Genomic DNA, 18,308 nt, shown 5'->3' with positions numbered 1-18,308 from the left:
TCTTGCAAATTCTCCCAAGGTATGCAAACCTTTGAGCACAACTGTATAGGTCAAATCTGTAGTGAGTCTCTGCTGTAATAACTGAGTTATAGAGCATTCTGAAAATAGCAACAAACTATTCATGTGTTATGACGTGCACGGCTTTTCACACAGCGTCTTATCCCAGGTTGTCTTTATAACCCCAGGTAGAGGAGTGAAATTTAGAGTTAGCATCACTTTTCCGCTTTATAACTCTGCTTTTCTTACAATTTTGAACCTTGATCTGAAGCAGAGTTAGCAGCTTTTGTGGTGTTAAACCCTGCACTGCAGTGCTAAAATTAATGTACAGTGTGAATTAATGTGCTTTCAGAATGTTATGAAAAGTGCCTCATCATCAGAAATCGAATAGCGCACAACTTATATCATGTGATTTCACCAAAACGGCTCGGTAGCTTCATGCGACAAAACAATGAACTTCAAGGAAGTGCATACCATAGAGAGGGGGGTGGAGATGTGACACTGAAGCTAGATATTAACAAACACATGGTCAACTACGTGGCAAACTTAAGATTAGACGGAAAACAACGTCTGCTCGGGCACAGAACAGCTGACCTGTTTTCCTCACTGATGCGACAGCACGAGAGAAGCCGTGATTTAAACCAACCGATGATGTATTTATCTAATCAGGTTTGTTGACACGGCAAATATGGCAAGAATAATCCAGGAAGGTGAACCCAGGGTTTAGGAATAAAATACAGTGTAAAACATCAGATTATGAATAGTGAGGATTTATTATTAACTCCAGGTAAAGTATGAGTAATGTAAAACATGAAAGAAGATAATCCAGGATTCTGTTTACGCTGGGTTTACAATCACCTAGGTTCATGTGTAAAAAGCCCTAAGATGGGTAGATATTCTAATGAAGCTATATATTGCATTTAAGAAGGATGATATTCTCAATATAAACTGAGTTACAGCCTAATAAGTGTGTAGCATGAAAAATCACATTTTCCAAACAGCCGAGCACATCATATTTCTTGAATACCAAAGTGGGAATATATTAAACTGACTAAATAACACATTTTTCTTTTTTTTTTTTTAATGATTCCAGAATAAGTTATGACAGCATTAGAATATCAAAAGTATTGAGGGCCATTGCAGCATGCACAATTCTCATCTTATAAAGTTGCAAATAAAAGATCAATTCATGGGGAATTAAAATAAAACAAATAAATAAAATTAAAGGAAATATACCTGCAAATAGTGCATTTTATCTTCCTGAGGCTCCCTCAATGGATAACACTGGGGGACCCCCCTTTCTAAGGTTGAGAATTCGTACTTGGCAATACGGTCTACCGTCATGATATCAGCAGCAGAGCTATAGTCATAAGGTCTGTCATATATTAAGTCCGGATGAATGCCTCCATCCTGGCTGTTTTCTGCAAACGCAGAAAGCATATATCAGGATTAAAAAAAAAAAAGACGTGCTCAGATACACAGACAGACAGACAGACAGACGAAAATGTAGAGAGAGAGAGAGAGAGAGGGAGAGAGAGAGAGAGAGAGAGAGAGAGAGAGAGAGACAGTTCACTCTTCTTGGGTTTTGGGCCTGCATTGAAATTTTGAAGTTTAATGGTGGGGACGATGGAGAAAAAACAATTACAGATCTTTGACTAGTCTTTGATATTGTGACTGCTCTGGTATATTAAAGAGGAAGTTTTAGATTCACTCCAATGAAATCCAGCTAACTTTTTTCTTCTTCTTTTGTTTGTTTGTTTCTATTCAATTTGAACTTGAGATATTTTGACGTATCAATCTTGACATATTTCAGGAGTTACGTGAGTAACAAGCAGGACTGAATCTTAGTAGGGAAAATAAGCAGGGCTAGGGCAGTGTAAAATGCTGAGCTTAAGCTAATATGGCCTGGTTAAGCATGAAGGATGACGTTAGCTATTAGCACAGGCAACGTCGCATGCAGATCAATGGCAGGTAAAGAACAAGAAACAACCCTTTATACATACACCCAAGCTGTGTTATACAGGGCAAGCCCTCTGAAAAGAAGCAGAAGCACTGGTAACATTAAGATCACAATAAAAACCCAACCGTTTGCACATTTCATTTTGGATTATTAAGCATGCATTGCACTGAGCTGAAACGGTTCAATATTGCTAAGTATCCAAGTAATAACATGGTTTGTAAATGACCTAAAATTGTGTGGCAGCCTGGGAATAAAATATATATATATAATGAAATATATATATTCTAAGCATTATTCATATCAGTCCATGTCTCATCACCACAGGTAAAAGTCCCTCATGGCATTTAAACACAAGCCTTAACATTACCTAATCACTGACCTGATCTCTATTCATGCTAAAATCAATTTTGTTTTACTGATATTCCCTGTGTGAGAAAAGCACACGTAGTTGGCAAGATTTTCTTCAGACAAACTGTCTACGTTTGTTAAACTGGCTGCTCAGCCAACTTAATATTTGCAGGAAGACGGCCAAGGCGAGGTTAGATAAGAACCTACATAAACCTGCATTTTTGGCTTGTTTTGGTAAAATATGTTTATGTTTTCGGAACATAGAGATGTTTAACCGCAGCAGCATCCAACAGGATTTTCACAGACCACCACACAATTATTTTCCATGGTCATTAATATATGAATTAATATCCTTGAATCAAGCAACAGCAGATCCTTTAAAATAAACAGTTTTCTCAAACGCACCTTCTATATTAGGTTAAAATAAACTAGACGATTATTTAAGTTACTTACAGCGGCGGCTCGTAACCACAGATTTCATTGGGGCATTGAATTTCATTAAAGTGTGGCATCAATGTATTGTTTTAGGTAATACATTTATTTTCAGTGTCTTTAAAAATAGTTTTCTCTAACACAAGTTTAAACTTCTCCATGCACATACATGTCGCTCACATATTATTGTAACACAAATTTGACTATAGTGTAATGAGACTTTTGCACAGAATATGATCAGGGCATGTAAATACATTTCAAGGATCCAAAAAACATCTTAGACTCTTAAGGGTTCATTGTACTGATAGCCAAAATGAACTCGAGAGCTGAGTCATGCTACAGGCTACTATCTTGTACATTTAAATTGAGATGGGATCGGAGTTAACTAATGCTACGTATAACCTACGATAAAACCCACTGCTCCTCCCACAAGCATGGGGCAGGGTGATTCCTGCTCCAAGGGGCCTCTATTACTGCGTCTTGCATTTCACATATTGTAACCACTAGTTACAATCGTAACTACAAAACCTAAGAGAGTGTGCTTTCTCGTGATTGTGCAACAAGACGACTTGTTGATACGAACAGACGAACAGCTGATAAATGTGGAGAGGCTCTGCCCCACCTGCCTCTATGGATGAGCCGCCACTGGTTACGTCTAATAGGCTATACAACTGTAGACTCCAGACAAGTATAAGGACAATGACACGAAGCTTTTCAACAATTTGGTTTGAGTGATCAGCTAGTACAGAATAAACAATATATCATATCATTATACTATATATTATAGATTCTAACATTGCCTCAACATTTTGCTAATGAAATAATCTCTTCCATATTAAATACATGATATTTCCACTCCACTGCATATAATCATTGGCTGTCTTAAGAAGATCTCTAAGCTGACCCTTGTGTCAGTCACCTCTCCTGGCACCATGCAGAAGTTTTCACCGTGCCGCTTACCTTCGTCCACCTCGTCGTTGGACATAATAGCCACACATTTCTCCCAGACCACCTTGACGTCGGCACGGTAGCGGTCACAGGCCCACAGGAACATTGGGAGGAGGATGGACTGGGCTATGGAGCACCACAGCACACACAGGACCATCCAGCTGTAGGAATGGTCATACTTGAGACTGGCAAAGCTCACCACCTGTGACAAAGACAAACACAACTTAGTAGTGTGTATGTGCCGTAAAATTTGTTGTTCATGTAAGGGATTAACCTCGTTCACAAGTCATAGTTCACTTGATAAACAAAGCAAACAAGCAAAATGAGCCACTACCCCATGTTTCATATCCTTTCCCTTCAGTGAATTGGCTTTTCTTCAAGGGGAAATATTATTTCTGTTTGCTTTTATTGAGAAAACAGAAAAACTGAGTTTTCAGGAGTCATCCTTATCACCGTAGCTAGATTCTTGCCTTTCTGCTAAATTGATAAAACTGGCTAAGTCCAATTTCAAATAATTTCTAATAGTCATGCAGCATTGTTTACAGAAATCCCAGCACAAAATGACATCTTAGGGCTTTTTTTGTTGCCAGAACTGACTGTTTGCTGTTGTATCTTTCTACTCATTCACCACTTAACATACTTCATGCATTGCACAACCACTTCATAGAGTCATCAGGAAATTGTGATTGTGAACAACCAATTATTTTTGTTACAGCACTTTTGTAACCCAGTCTAAACAAATATAAAAGATAAAAAACACAGGATAACAAATCAGTAGAAGGACACAAATGACTTAGTAGATAACTCTAGAGATTTGACAAAATCTATAGCATGACTAGGTGGTTATATAGTGGAGTTGGTGCTAGTGTTAATTACGTCAGATGAGACGAAATATGTTCGTCAACAACCTTTTTTTTTCATGACTAAGACGAGACGATGACAAGACTACACCACTGTCCAAAAACGCTGACTAAGACTAAATTAACATGCATTATTGTTGACGAAAAGTGTTTTGTATAAAATAAAATCTAAGATAAAATCTCTCTTCATTTTCGTCTACAATTAGCCACGTTCACACTGCAAGTCTTAATGCTCAATTTGGATATTTTGCTCAGATCTGATTTTTTTGTTTGGCTGTTCACATTACCTTTTAAAATGTGGCCTATATCAGATACCAGTGTGAACTGTTTGCTGTTTCGAACTGACTCGCATGCGCAAACGAACAATAACAATATCACACTCAAGGTTGTCGAGGTTATGGTGGAAGTAAGCATTTTCACTTTTCTTTCTAAATGTTTGTGTAATGGCAGCACAGAGACGCAGTGTTTTGAAAATTTTCGAATGTCGAGTGCAACTTTTGATTATTTGATCCATTTTTTTGGCGTAGTCACGTTTGTGTGCGTACTCGCCAGTGCATAATTGTGACGAATGTCGATGTAGATCAAATCCGCCTTGGTTGTTCACACTGCGGCCACATTGGAAAAAATCAGATTTGGGTCTGATTTAGGACCACATATGGAATTGGTCTGAATCTGATTAGAAAAAATCAGATCTGGGCTAGATTTGAGTGTTCACACTACTCCTGAAGAAGTCTGACCTGGTCACTTGACCCCAAAAAAATTAGATTTGGGCCACTTTTACCTGCAGTGTGAACGTGGCCATTGTCTCTGCTTTTTCATCAGCTGTTATGCCTTTAAAATATTCAGAACGAGTTCGCGGCTTCACGCTGTTTAGTGTGTACGTAGAAAGAATTCGTCCACAAGCCGCTCAAAAAAAAAAAAAAAAAAAACTGAGCGCAAGTCCACCCCTGGTCTAGTCAGGCTTTTTGTGTTAAATTATATTTCTTGTCGCTGCGCAGGCTCTTTTATTGTACATGACAGCTTATGTCCCGATGACCGGTCTTTGCATTACGATTAAAAGCAGTATCAATAAAGTAAAAAATGTGATGTGTAGTCAAGTTGGAGTGTATGCACTGTTTAAACGAGTGTTCTCAATGTCTCACTGATACTTTTGTGATTCTCGGACTGTAAATAGGTTGTATTTTAGGCCCACAGTAAAGTAGGCCTATTCTTTTCAGTTTTTCTGAGTATATTTATTTTATTTCTGATTTGAACAGAAACATGAGACACAAGGCAACCAAAACAGTTTTAAAAACCTTTGTAACTTAAGTTGTCAGTCGGAGTCTGTTGGGCCGCAGCTTTTGAATTGTGTTAGTTAAAATAAAATACTCTTCAGAACAGGTTAATCATTTGTGAATGTCTCCTAAATCAGAAATTGAAAACCAGACACGTTTAACATTTGCATTCAACAAAAATCATTCAACAAGTGTATTTTGTCAGGTAATTATGACATTTAACCAATGTTTGAGATATGTGAAACACTTTTTTTACTGAAATGTTTATCAGTAATAATCTCAGTAATAATGTGTTATTTTAAAAAAAGACTACAATTTTTTGACTAAAACTAGACTAAAATTAAAAGACTTTTAGTCGACTAAAACTTGACTAAGATACCTTGAGTTTTCTTTTGACTAAAACTAGACTAAAATGACGAGACTATTAGTCGACTAAAACTTGACTAACAAAAAAAGATATGTGAATGACTAAATATGACTAAAACTAACAAGGACATTTGGCACAAGACTAAGACTAAGACTAAATTAAAAATAGGTGACAAAATTAACACTACTTGGTGCTCGTTAAGATGCTGAGGAAGGAAGGGATTAAGGGTAAAAATCACTTGTATACAGTACTATGATCAACTTTTTTCACATTAAGAACACTATGTTCACTTTTGTCTGCTGTGCATACTCAAATTAATGAATGATAAATGGCCACTGTTGGGTTTCTGTATCTAGAGTATCGTGACTTAGCTGTGTTTATCTGCTGGAGAGCAGGTCAATCCTACTAAAAAAAAAACCTCCTTATGTATTTCATGGTCTACATTTCCACTGATATATTTAGTTTTCTAGCAGTATCTTTCTGTACCATGTACCGTTAATCTCCAGCGTGCTCTGGCATTAGCTGATTACTCAGTTAGCAAGTAAAAAACCTTGACAAATTCCCTATAAATATTTTTGCACCAGTACAGTGGGTGCACATTTCTAAGATTCATCATCAGGAGGAATTTTCCTAGTAATCAAACTGGGAAAACTTTCTTTAAGCGTCCCCTTAACACGACTGTACTGGGTGTGAGCCCAGGTGGCCAGGCCTGGGCTTCCTCTCAGTGTCAGTGTTTAATCCCTGGAGTCAACGTTATGTTAATATTAACATTGAACTCCATGCAAGGATTCTATCAAGCCAGCTTCACAAAAGCAGATTCCAGTAGCCTGTTCATCACATCAGTTATCCCAACAACTGAGATTAGACTCAAAACCATGTGTAGCACAGGCCATTTAGCGAACTCACTGTAAAACACACTGTAAATGAAGTGTGCATGTGACAAAGCTGTCAATGCATTTAAATAGCTCATTATTGCAGCGAACGGGAAAGAAACAGGCCTCAGTTTATGGCACGGAGTGTCGGGCGTTTATGTCGGAGTGTCGGTGCGAATGTTATTCTACATAGGAGTAACGAATAAGAGAAAAACAGAATGAAGAGAGTGAAACAGATGAATAGTAAAGAGGAGAAGATTCTACATTGGAGCAGATTGAGAGAAGTTATTTAATATTTGGCAATATTATAATTTGGTATCAATAAAATGACAAAAAAATTGAGATCAAATATATCATCGGTAATCACCAGCAGCAATTAAGGAAAGGTTTGTTTAAGCCAATTCAGATGTATGGAATATTTGAAAGTATAGAATCATCTTGAGTATTTCTGGATAAATATTACAATACGAGCGTAAAGTATATATAGCGAATATGAGCCTATAATTATGTAGCTGATGTTTAATTCAGTCCTGGGTTTTTCATGGGTCAGACTTATTCCAGCCCCCAGCACAGAAACTAAAAGGCTGAATGAAAGTCCAGTAAACGAGATAATTTCAGTCACATTATACATGTGTAAATGCACCAGTGGAGAACTAAAATTCTCATCATTCTCCGAATACATACTATGATTATATTCTATATGGTGCAATTAATGCAACAACATTTATACTTCTTTTGAACGTTCTATAACTTGATAAAAGTTTAAGTTGCTGTTAAATTGTTAAATCTGATGTTGGCACATTATGTGTTATGAGAATACACAGGGTTCTTCAGCTACTGAGAAGTGACACGTTAACCGAAAAAGAAAAAATAAACCTCTTTACTTGAACATTATTTTCTTTCAGAAGATCCAGTCTTGGCAGGAAGGCTATGTTGCTTACATGAATATCTCTCTCTGTCTCTCTCTCTCTCTCTCTCTCTCTCTCTCTCTCTCACCGGCTCTCTGTCTCTGACCCATTTAGCTGAGCAGTAGCTGAGGTTAAAGCTAAAAGTTCGTTAAATAATAATAAAAATATCTACATACAGTAAGCATCTCCTTGATCCCCTGGGAGCACTGCTCGCCTAATTAAAAGTGAACCAGCGAGGCCCCTTGCTTCTGTGTGATGACAATTTTACACTCTCAGCTGAGAGCTTTTCTCAGGCCTCCAGAGACGAATAATCCTGTGGTGTTCAGTCTGCTTCTATTCACCATAGACTTCAATCTCTCTCTCTCTCTCTCTTTTACACACTAACACATACTCTCCGACATGTACACACACACACACACACACACACACACACACACACACACATACACACTCATACACACTCATACACACTCTAGAAGACTTTTTCCTTTGCAAGAAAAAAAAAAACACTGCTGTGAGAATCCTCCTATACTCCTATACTGCTGACAGGCATGTAACTGGAATTGGTCATTAAAGTTTCAGAGTGGAGTCTTACAGCGGTTGAAAGCTTTTGCAGTGTCTCTAAGTGGTCAGAGTCGGGGACAAGTTCAGCTTGACACATTGCTCCTTCTGTGTAGCGTCTATGAGTCACCGGATGGATCGTACGCATGAGAAACCACAAGCTGCGATTTTTTCAAGTTACACATTTTCTAAAACATCAGTCAAAACTGTAAAACTTTCACAAAATATACCTGTGATATCACATGCCATGAATGATAGAACATGAATCAGCCTCATCTACAGTGTCTGAACAGTATCTGTGCATCAGTGACCGCTTAGTTTAAATAAACACACGTAGACTGTGTACACAGATAAATAGATGCTAATTAAATATAAAAAAAAGTTGAATTTGAAAGCATTATTTATAAAAATATGAAAAACCCTCTGTGAAACTTAACAGAAGTACAAAATCATGAACTGTGAAGAATCAGGTTTGCGTTTCATTCATTCATTTTCTACCGCTTATCCAAACTACCTCGGGCATGGTAGGTTTGCGTTTCTTTATTTAAAACAGAAATAATAAATACAGTAGATAACATGATTTACAAGTTCTGTTACTAGTGAGTCTATGTGGGATAAAATAATAAAAATCTTTTTAAACATAAATCTTATTTTCGCTGTGTGTTTGCCTTAAAGAATAAAGCAACTGGTGATGTTCTTCACTAAAAATGCTAAATATATCAGATATACAGTACTGTTTAAAGGTTTTAGGCACTGGATGATGTAGATGTTTATTTTATGACCTAATTTAAACCTAGTATATTTTCTAACAGACCAGTTTTTAGACAAAAGCAAGGGTTTAGGTTGTGACAGACAAAATCTCTAAATTTTTATATCAGAGCAAATTTCCATATAAAACAATGCAGCATGCATCTGAGATATTCAATTACAGTTTGATGTAAAAACAAAGGCTTATCGCACCAAATACTGACTTTAGTTTAGATTAGTACTTACTTATAACTTATTAAGCCTGTAGAAATTACTTATATACAGTAAGCCTGCATATTAAAGGCCTCTTTACTTTGCCACATTTCTTAACACATGCCTAAGACTTTGCACCGTACTGTATATATTAGTAATGGACAGTAATAATTATTAAACTTAAACTTATGGAAAGTTGATCTAATTCTCAAAATTGGTTCAGCCTTTTTCCAATAGTTTCCAATCATTTACTAACGTTAAATAATCAGAACATTTTGGCTAATTATTCAACAAACCCTTAGATCTGAACCTGTGGAGAGCATCTATCACACACCAAAAAAAACAAAAAACAAATTCAAATATTTTCTTCTTCACTAATTTCAGGTATCACCGATAAACTGTTCACATGCAAATCAGCACTTGTGATTTCATATCTTAGAAAATCATGAGCTGAATTGTGAATATATGTCAGAATCTAATATTACATTTCCAGCATTTGGGAGACACCCTTATCCAGAGCAACCTACATTATCATTTTATTTTATTTTTTTTTAATACACCTGAGGGTTAAGGGCCTTGCCCAGGGGCCCAACAGAGGCAGTTTGATGGACCTGGGATTGAACTCACAACTCTCCGATTGGAAGCCCAAAACCTTAACCCCTAGGCTACCACACTAACTCCCCATTGTTTATCACTGCTGTATAATGAATTCAACTCACCAGAATGGGAAATCCAGTCAGAAAGTCATAGATGAACACGATGCCACTGATCAGGTATGTGATTTGCAGCGATGTCTTGATTGGTTCGGAGCCGTCGATGGACGAGCGGCGCTTACCCTGCGCGTCTTCGACTACGATTGTGGGCACGTTGAACTTGTTCTTGTCAGTGCTGTGGCCTGTTTGCATGGAGAACGTCTGGAAGAGAGCAATGCCGATGCAGATGACTCCCATGGTTACGCTGCCGCTGATCAGCAACAGGAAGCAGACTCCAAAGCCTAGGCCGATTTCAGTCACGATAAAGCGACAGTCGTGGGCGTAGAATCGCTCGCTGGTGTCGTGCCAACCTACAGCCGGCAGTGTGGACAGGATGAAAGAAACCATCCAGATACCCATCACTGTGTGCACAGCCTGCTTCTTGGTGTTGCTCAGCCTGGAGAGGAAACAGAACCGAAAATGAAATGGATGAAGAGCCGGAAGAGGATTAGTGGCAATTACTGCAATGCTTCAAGTATTTTTTGAGCACATTCAGAGGACACGCTAACTACCATCTTCAACATACATGGATTGAATGAGCCAATGATTGGCTAGTATCATTCCGATTAACAGGAAAGACACAAATGTCATCCATGTACCCAGAAAAAACGGGCAAACTGGAATCACTCATATATACGTTGAGTCTGGCAACAGGGTTGATATGTTACCATTGATTACACCAACCAGGAGCTCTGGTCACTTCCAAAAAGTTACTAAACCAAGAAAAATTTTCTTTCTGAACGATTCTTACCAGCACATATATTTTTAAAACAATCGCATATAAACGTTACTCTTAATACTAGTCTGCTCTCAGAAAATTTTAAAGAAAAATTCATTTGTAGTAATGTTAGGCAGCACTTTTATATCTCTATCATAAAGAGCTTTTTAATAAGAGAGAGGCAGTTGAATGGCCATGTGGAATATGAACTGTATACTGCTGTGCAATAAGGCACAAGAAACACATCTGAAAATATTCAAGGTACTATTATACTGTATAATCAAATATTGTATTCTGTTTTATATCCGTAATCCCACCTATTTTAAACTATTCTAATATATAAATACAGTTATAAAAAGCATTTCACTGGATGTCCTATCATGTATGATTGTGTATGTGACAAATACATTTGAATAAAACTGAAATGAATTGAAAAAAGTGACAAAATTCAGATTTTGTTTTAATTATAAAGATTAGATAAAGATAAAGATTTAATTATAAAGATAAAGATTATTATAATTAGATTAATTCCAAACACAATTTGCGTTGCTGTTACAGTTCAATCAAATGCTGCATATCATGATTCAAATGATGTTCTTGGCTGGATTTTTACAAACCAGGGCATTTACATTGCTTAGCATTACTCAGAGTCTTGCCAAGAGAAACACAATCTTTTACTCAAAGCTCTTTCCCTCGTCTCCTCCTGTTTATTGCCTGTCTTTTATCTTTGAAATCCATGTGAAAACCTAAGCCAAATGTCTAGAGTGATGCAGGAGAAGTAGTTCTCTCTATGGTCAGGGTCATGACTTTAGCCTGTTGTCAGTCTCCCAAATATCCCATGGGGTTAATTACATCATCACAGCTTGAAGCCACAAGCAGAGAGAGGGGGGGGGGGGGGAGTAAGAGGGGAGAAAAGGAAAGCCCTGTCAGTTTGAAGAGCAAGCGATGAGAAAAACAGATGCTGAAGAATTTATTTTCAGAGTCCAGGCTGCATTCATAATTTAAACCAGTGTATTCCAAGCATGAGAAAAAGCTGAACTACTGGCTACAGTGCCATTAAAGAACCGAGCAGTGTTCAAAAATGTAATAAGTTCTCCCCGTTTTCCTCCCTTTATTGTTTGTATTTGTATTTAATTTTCCCACTATTATCGGTGTGCAACAGAATGATAATTAAATTATGAATTGTACACCAGCAGAAAAACACATCAAGGTGTACTCTTGCAATCTGAATCAGCGAACCTGTACAGCTAAAGAGAAGAAAAATGAGTTATTATCATGCTAGCATCAAGCTAATATACAGTATCTCACAGAAGTGAGTACACCCCTCACATTTTTGTAAATATTTTATTATAACTTTTCATGTGACAATACTTAAGAAATTACACTTTGCTTCAATATAATGTTGTGAGTGTAAACTTGTATAACAGTGTCAATTTGCTGTCCTCGCAAAATAACTCAACACACCGCCATTAATGTCTAAACCGCTGGCTACAAATGAAAATGTCCAAATTGGGCCGACAGTGTCAATAATTTGTGTGGCTACCATTATTTTCCAGCACTGCCTTAACCCTCTTGGGCATGGAGTTCACCAAAGCATCACAGGTTGCCACAGGAGTCCTCTTCCACTCCTCCATGATGACATCACGAAGCTGGTTGATGTTAGAGACCTTGCAATCCTCCACCTTCTGTTTGAGGATGTCCCACAGATGTTCAATAGGGTTTAGGTCTGGAGACATGCTTGGCCAGTCCATCATCTTTACCTTCAGCTTCTTTAGCAAGGCAGTGGTCGTCTTGGAGGTGTGTTTGAAGTCGTTATCATGTTGGAATACTGCCCTGCGACCCAGTCTCCGAAGGGACGGGATCATGATCTGCTTCAGTATGTCAAGTGAAGAAGTCAAATCAAGAAGCTTTTATTGTCATTTCAACCATATATAGCTGTTGCAGTACACAGTGAAATGAGACAACGTTTCTCCAGGACCATGGTGCTACATAAAACAGAGCTAAGGACTTAAGTAGGTAGTCCTAGCCACATAAAGTACATCTGTGCAACCTGGTGCAAACATTGACAAGAGACAAAAGACAAAAGACAAAAAAAGCCAGTGCAGGACAAAAGACAGAGCAAACAAGGCATTTCACAAAAGACAATGCACAAAAACAGCGCAGACCAGTGTAAATAATGTATGTCCAATCAATATTGCGTGTTCAGAAATACTGGAATGAACACTAGTGTTATAGCCGCAGAAATGTTGTACGTCACAGTACATGTTGGCATTCATGGTTCACTCAATGAACTGTAGCTCCCCAGTGCCGGCAGCAATCATGCAGCCCCAGACCATGACACTCCCACCACCATGCTTGACTGTAGGCAAGACACACTTGTCTTTGTACTCCTCACCTGGTTGCCACCACACAAGCTTGGCACCATCTGAACCAAATAAGTTTATCTTGGTCTCATCAGACCACAGGACATGGTTCCAGTAATCCATGTGCTTAGTCTGATTGTCTTCAGCAAACTGTTGCAGGCTTTCTTGTGCATCATCTTTAGTAGAGGCTTTCTTCTGGGACGACAGCCATGCAGACCAATTCGATGCATTTTGCGGCGTATGGTCTGAGCACTGACAGGCCGAACCCCCCACCCCTTCAACCTCTGCAGCAATGCTGGCAGCATTCATATGTCTATTTCCCAAACACAACCTCTGGATATGACGCTGACCACGTGCACTCAACTTTTGTGGTCGACCATGGTGAGGCCTTTTCTGAGTGGAGCCTGTCCTGTTAAACCGCTGTATGGTCTTGGCCACCGTGTTGCAGCTCAATTTCAGGGTCTTGACAATCTTCTTATAGCCTATGCCATCTTTATGTAGAGCAACAATTCTTTTTTTCAGATCCTCAGAGAGTTTTTTGCCATGAGGTGCCATGTTGAACTTCCAGTGACCAGTATGAGAGAGTGAGAGCGATAACACCAAATTTAACACACCTGCTACCCATTCACACCTAAGACCTTGTAACACTAACAAATCACATAACACCGGGAGAGAAAATGGCTAATTGGGCCCAATTTGGACATTTTCACTTAGGGGTGTACTCACTTTTGTGGCCAGCGGTTTAGACACTAATGGCTGTGTGTTGAGTTATTTTGCGAGGACAGTAAATTGACACTGTTATACAAGCTTTACACTCACTACATTATATTGTAGCAAAGTGTCATTTCTTCAGTGTTGTCACATGAAAAGATATAATAAAATATTTACAAAAATGTGAGGGGTGTACTCACTTCTGTGAGATACTGTATGCCAGATTTTTTACCACCACATGTACACACCATAGCAGGTACATGACAGTAAAATCACAACAGATAGCTTGTTGCATGGGTCTAATTAGAATAATGTCAAAACAGTAAACACAACATTAATATTATTTTTAATGTACCCTTTGTTACCTCAGCTTCATAGCTTTAGTGCTAGAACATTTTTCAGTTAGCATTGCAGCCTTTGTTGTCTTAGTTCACTCCATTAGCATTGCAGCTTGTAGCATTGTTAATTCAACTCTCTTAGATAGCATCATAGCCATTGCTGTTTGAGCTCACTCAGTTAGCATCAACATAATATTTAATGTCTCAGTTTACTCAGATAACAACAGAGACCTTGTTGTTTTAGCTTACTCAGTTAGCATCATAGCTCAGTTCATCATTTCTGTCAGTTCAAAAGTATATACTGTAAAAAGAAAGCACCTAATAAAAATCTCTATTTATATCTCTAGTAAGACAATAATCTACAACATTTTAACATACACTGAATGCAGTACTAGGAAAAAACGTGTTTTGAGGCTGAAAGATTCCACTTCCTGCATACAGACACTAGATTTTAAAATGGAGAAAAGAACAATTGGTTTGCTTTTGATCTTGACTCACCAAGTTACAGCACACGCACACACGCGCGCACACACACACACACACACACACACACACACACACACACACACACACACACACACACACACACACACACACATTCATACAAATAATTCTGTTTGTCCTTATTCGTCTAATGCTGCTTTATGAGCACAAGCGGCTGTTTTTCTATCATTGTGCCCCAGAAATGCATTCATCTGCAAATCATCCTGTGGAACGTCTGTGAACAAAAAACAAGGCAGTGCAGGAGACCGATTAATAACCGAACTGCAGGACACCAAAAAACTAAAACTGAACATGAGCATGAGTTTAAAAACAAAAGAGGAGGATTGCTGAGAAAACAGGTATTATTATTATTATTATTATTATTATTATTATTATTATTATTATTATTGTTGTTGTTGTTGTTGTTGTTGTTGTTGTTGTTGTTGTTGTTGTTGCTGTTGTTGTTGTTGCTATTGTTGTTAATATTAATAATAACAATAATAGCAACAACAACAACAACAACAACAACAACAACAATAATAATAATAATAATAATAATAATAATAATAATAATGTCCTCAATGTAAAAGCCACTTTGCCACATAATGCAGGGCAGAAAGATCTTTTTCTATGCCACTGAGCAAAATGAAACAAGAATTACTTCAATATTAACCAAAAGGCCCCATTTTGCATCTTAAGGTTCCTTCCTCATGCCATATCATATCTTTAACCAGATTATACTATTGGATTGAACTGATCTGAGATCTGCATTATTGTGTCTGCAATAGTTGTGACTAATAGGTTAAGCATGATTAATCGTGGACCGGTGCAATAAATAAAAAGCTGTGATTCGCTTAACATAATTAAAAGTGTTTACCCTTCTTTTCTACAGAGGATTGATCATTTGAAAATAAGGAAAACAGTACATGAAAAAAACACTTTAACTTTGAAGTATCTAAATCACAATTACAAAGGCAGCTACCCAGTGAGTCATATTAGCTTAAATGTCAATTATGCATTATGTGTTAGTTATGAAAGAGGCCTGACAATCGGTACTTTGATGTGAGTTTTCAAAGCTATGAAGCAATTACCAGAATGTCACAATGCACCTAATTCTAGGCCTCTCCATCACACATCTACACCATTCTATGTGTTCCAGCAGTTTGAATATTATTGCCGCTTGAAGTGTCACTCTCTCCTAACTGAGGAATATGTTTACATATGTAAGCAATTCGTGTGTCTGTGCTATAATCCCTAAAGCCAGGGATATACGTTTACAGGAACGCAGCTGGATCACGGTATGCTGTAAACATCCCATTGGATGTAGATACGCAGTCTAATGCTAGGAGCAGTCATGTCGTGCAAGTCATTAGGTCTGACAAATGCTCTGTATGGCTCAAAATAATTTGAGGTTGTTTTAAATGACCTCAGGGTACAAAGACATTTATTTTATAGTGTTCCCACATTCCATGATAATATAGTAATACTCAGCGTTAATGAACACAAGGTTAAAGTCTGAATATCAACCTTGGTTTCTTCCAGTCACCAGAAATCGAGCACGAACTAGGAAGAAAAATCAGATTTGCTTTCATGTGCTCTCCTACAGCATCAGTGAAAATGCATCAGCTAGTATTACAACACAGAGCTACAATAGATCCAATGTATAATGGCACATAAAAAGAAAAATATCCCCATAAACAACTAAGTGCTGTAATGTAAATCATTCGATTTATAATATTTGCTGAGTGCTGAAAGGCTATCACCATCCATTAATCCGAATGCTTTCACATAATCGTCAATCAAATGGTGAAATGTCTATTCGTAAAACGCAGGCCATCTGGTAGATATTTCATTTGCTGTTCCCATTTCAGAAAGCTAGGAGCACGAGCACTAGAAAAAAAACAACGACATAATCATGCACCAAACTATTTCAGATACTAATGCAGCATGTGAGTGGTGTATGCAATATGCACGGCACAGAGCGAAGCCTAACTTTCCCTTTAATAGCTAACTGTCTGAGATACAAAGCAACAAAATCTGTGGTTCTCTAACATTAAACAGACAAGTGATAAATAAAAGTTGATAAAAAGCTGATGTTAAAAATGCTTATCATTCCTCAGCTTCATTTCTCTGGCTAGGTTGTGCCACAGAGTACACGCTTTCCTCTGCGGCCTCCATCATCACAATCGCCAGCAGCTGATACAGAACTGTAATCTTCATTCATTTCTAAGCACTCTGTCCTTTCTTGCTCTTTTGCTGTACTGCTTTCTTTCTTTCCACTACTGGTCTAGTCTGTATGCATCCACAACACAGGAAATTGATTGAAAGTTAACACACTGAACCTATTATAAGCAAGATCTCTGCTACACTGTGTGTGTGTGTGTGTGTGTGTGTGTGTGTGTGTGTGTGTGTGTGTGTTTATGAGCACATTCATAGAGAAAAGGGGAAAAATAAATATATCTACTAGGATCACATAGAGCTAGAAGTAAGCAGTAAAAGACCAGGGCAAGACTCCAGTCTTTCATTTGAAGCTCATGCAGATAATATTATGAGGCTAGACTTCTTTCATATGAGAAATATTGCTAAGATAAGAAACATAATGTCCGAATACAAAGCATCTAGGCTCTGAATCACATGTTTACTTTGTAGATGCTGTAATGAGCAATAACAGGGACAATATTTTCTCATGGTGCTTTCACAATATTAAATGTAACTATAGCCCTATTTGGACGGGATTAGTTTTACGTGGGGACGTGGAGTAATGCAATTTTACCTCAGGACGTCTGTAATATTAATTGGCCAATTCGCACGGGACAAGACATCTCAGTAAAACTAGCAGAAGTGGGAGGGGTAACTCGCTTTACGCACCACAGTAAGCTCCTTGTCGTCATGTGCGTATGACGTTGCTTCCTGTTATCACGTGTGCAAACAGACAACATGGCGCCTCCATGATTGCAAAACGCGCCAAAAACTACTTTTAAACAGGAAATGACGGAATTTTACCGTACATATTTACAACGGGTCTATTCGGACGGGATTAGTATTACCTGAGGTAATTTTTCCGGACCTTTTTACAGAAGGTAAAAGTCGCCGTAATCTTTACTGACATTGTCCGTAATGATTACCGAGATGGCACATTCAGACAGGACTAAAATCAATATTACCAGAAGCTCTGGTAATAATTACTTTACCCCCACGTCCTCACGTCAAACTAATCCCGTCCGAATAGGGCTTGTGACAGGTGAGTATTATTCAATAATAAATTGCAAATTGTAACTGTAGGCACATTGCAGTTGTTTAAAAAGTGTAAAACACTTAAAAGCGTAGATGATTGTGTCTCTATAACAGTTTTTTTCTTACTATAGCAACACAACAAGAGCTACAGCATGGTGCATTCTTACATCCGATGGTTACATAGTCAGAAACCAAAGCAATTCTTTGTCTAGAAAGTCATGG

General features: G+C 37.9%; 1 protein-coding gene across 2 annotated transcripts in view; it reads right to left on the bottom strand.

Annotated features, from left to right (window-relative positions):
- The window catches only part of LOC132853643 (probable G-protein coupled receptor 153), a 41,713-nt gene that overhangs the window by 5,900 nt on the left and 17,505 nt on the right, over positions 1 to 18,308 (bottom strand). The window contains exons 3-5 of one of the 2 annotated variants that reach the window (XM_060881547.1): positions 10,207 to 10,636; positions 3,698 to 3,887; positions 2,001 to 2,030 (exon numbers count right to left, since the gene is read on the bottom strand). In XM_060881547.1, the coding sequence (XP_060737530.1) occupies positions 2,001 to 2,030; positions 3,698 to 3,887; positions 10,207 to 10,636 (650 nt within the window). Of the gene's footprint in view, positions 1 to 1,233; positions 1,419 to 2,000; positions 2,031 to 3,697; positions 3,888 to 10,206; positions 10,637 to 18,308 lie in introns of both variants that reach the window. The other variant, XM_060881546.1, reaches the window with a different exon arrangement.

This window comes from Tachysurus vachellii, chromosome 11, assembly GCF_030014155.1.
Source record: "Tachysurus vachellii isolate PV-2020 chromosome 11, HZAU_Pvac_v1, whole genome shotgun sequence".
Classification (NCBI taxonomy): Eukaryota; Metazoa; Chordata; class Actinopteri; order Siluriformes; family Bagridae; genus Tachysurus; species Tachysurus vachellii.
This window is presented reverse-complemented; position numbering and strand designations above follow the sequence as displayed.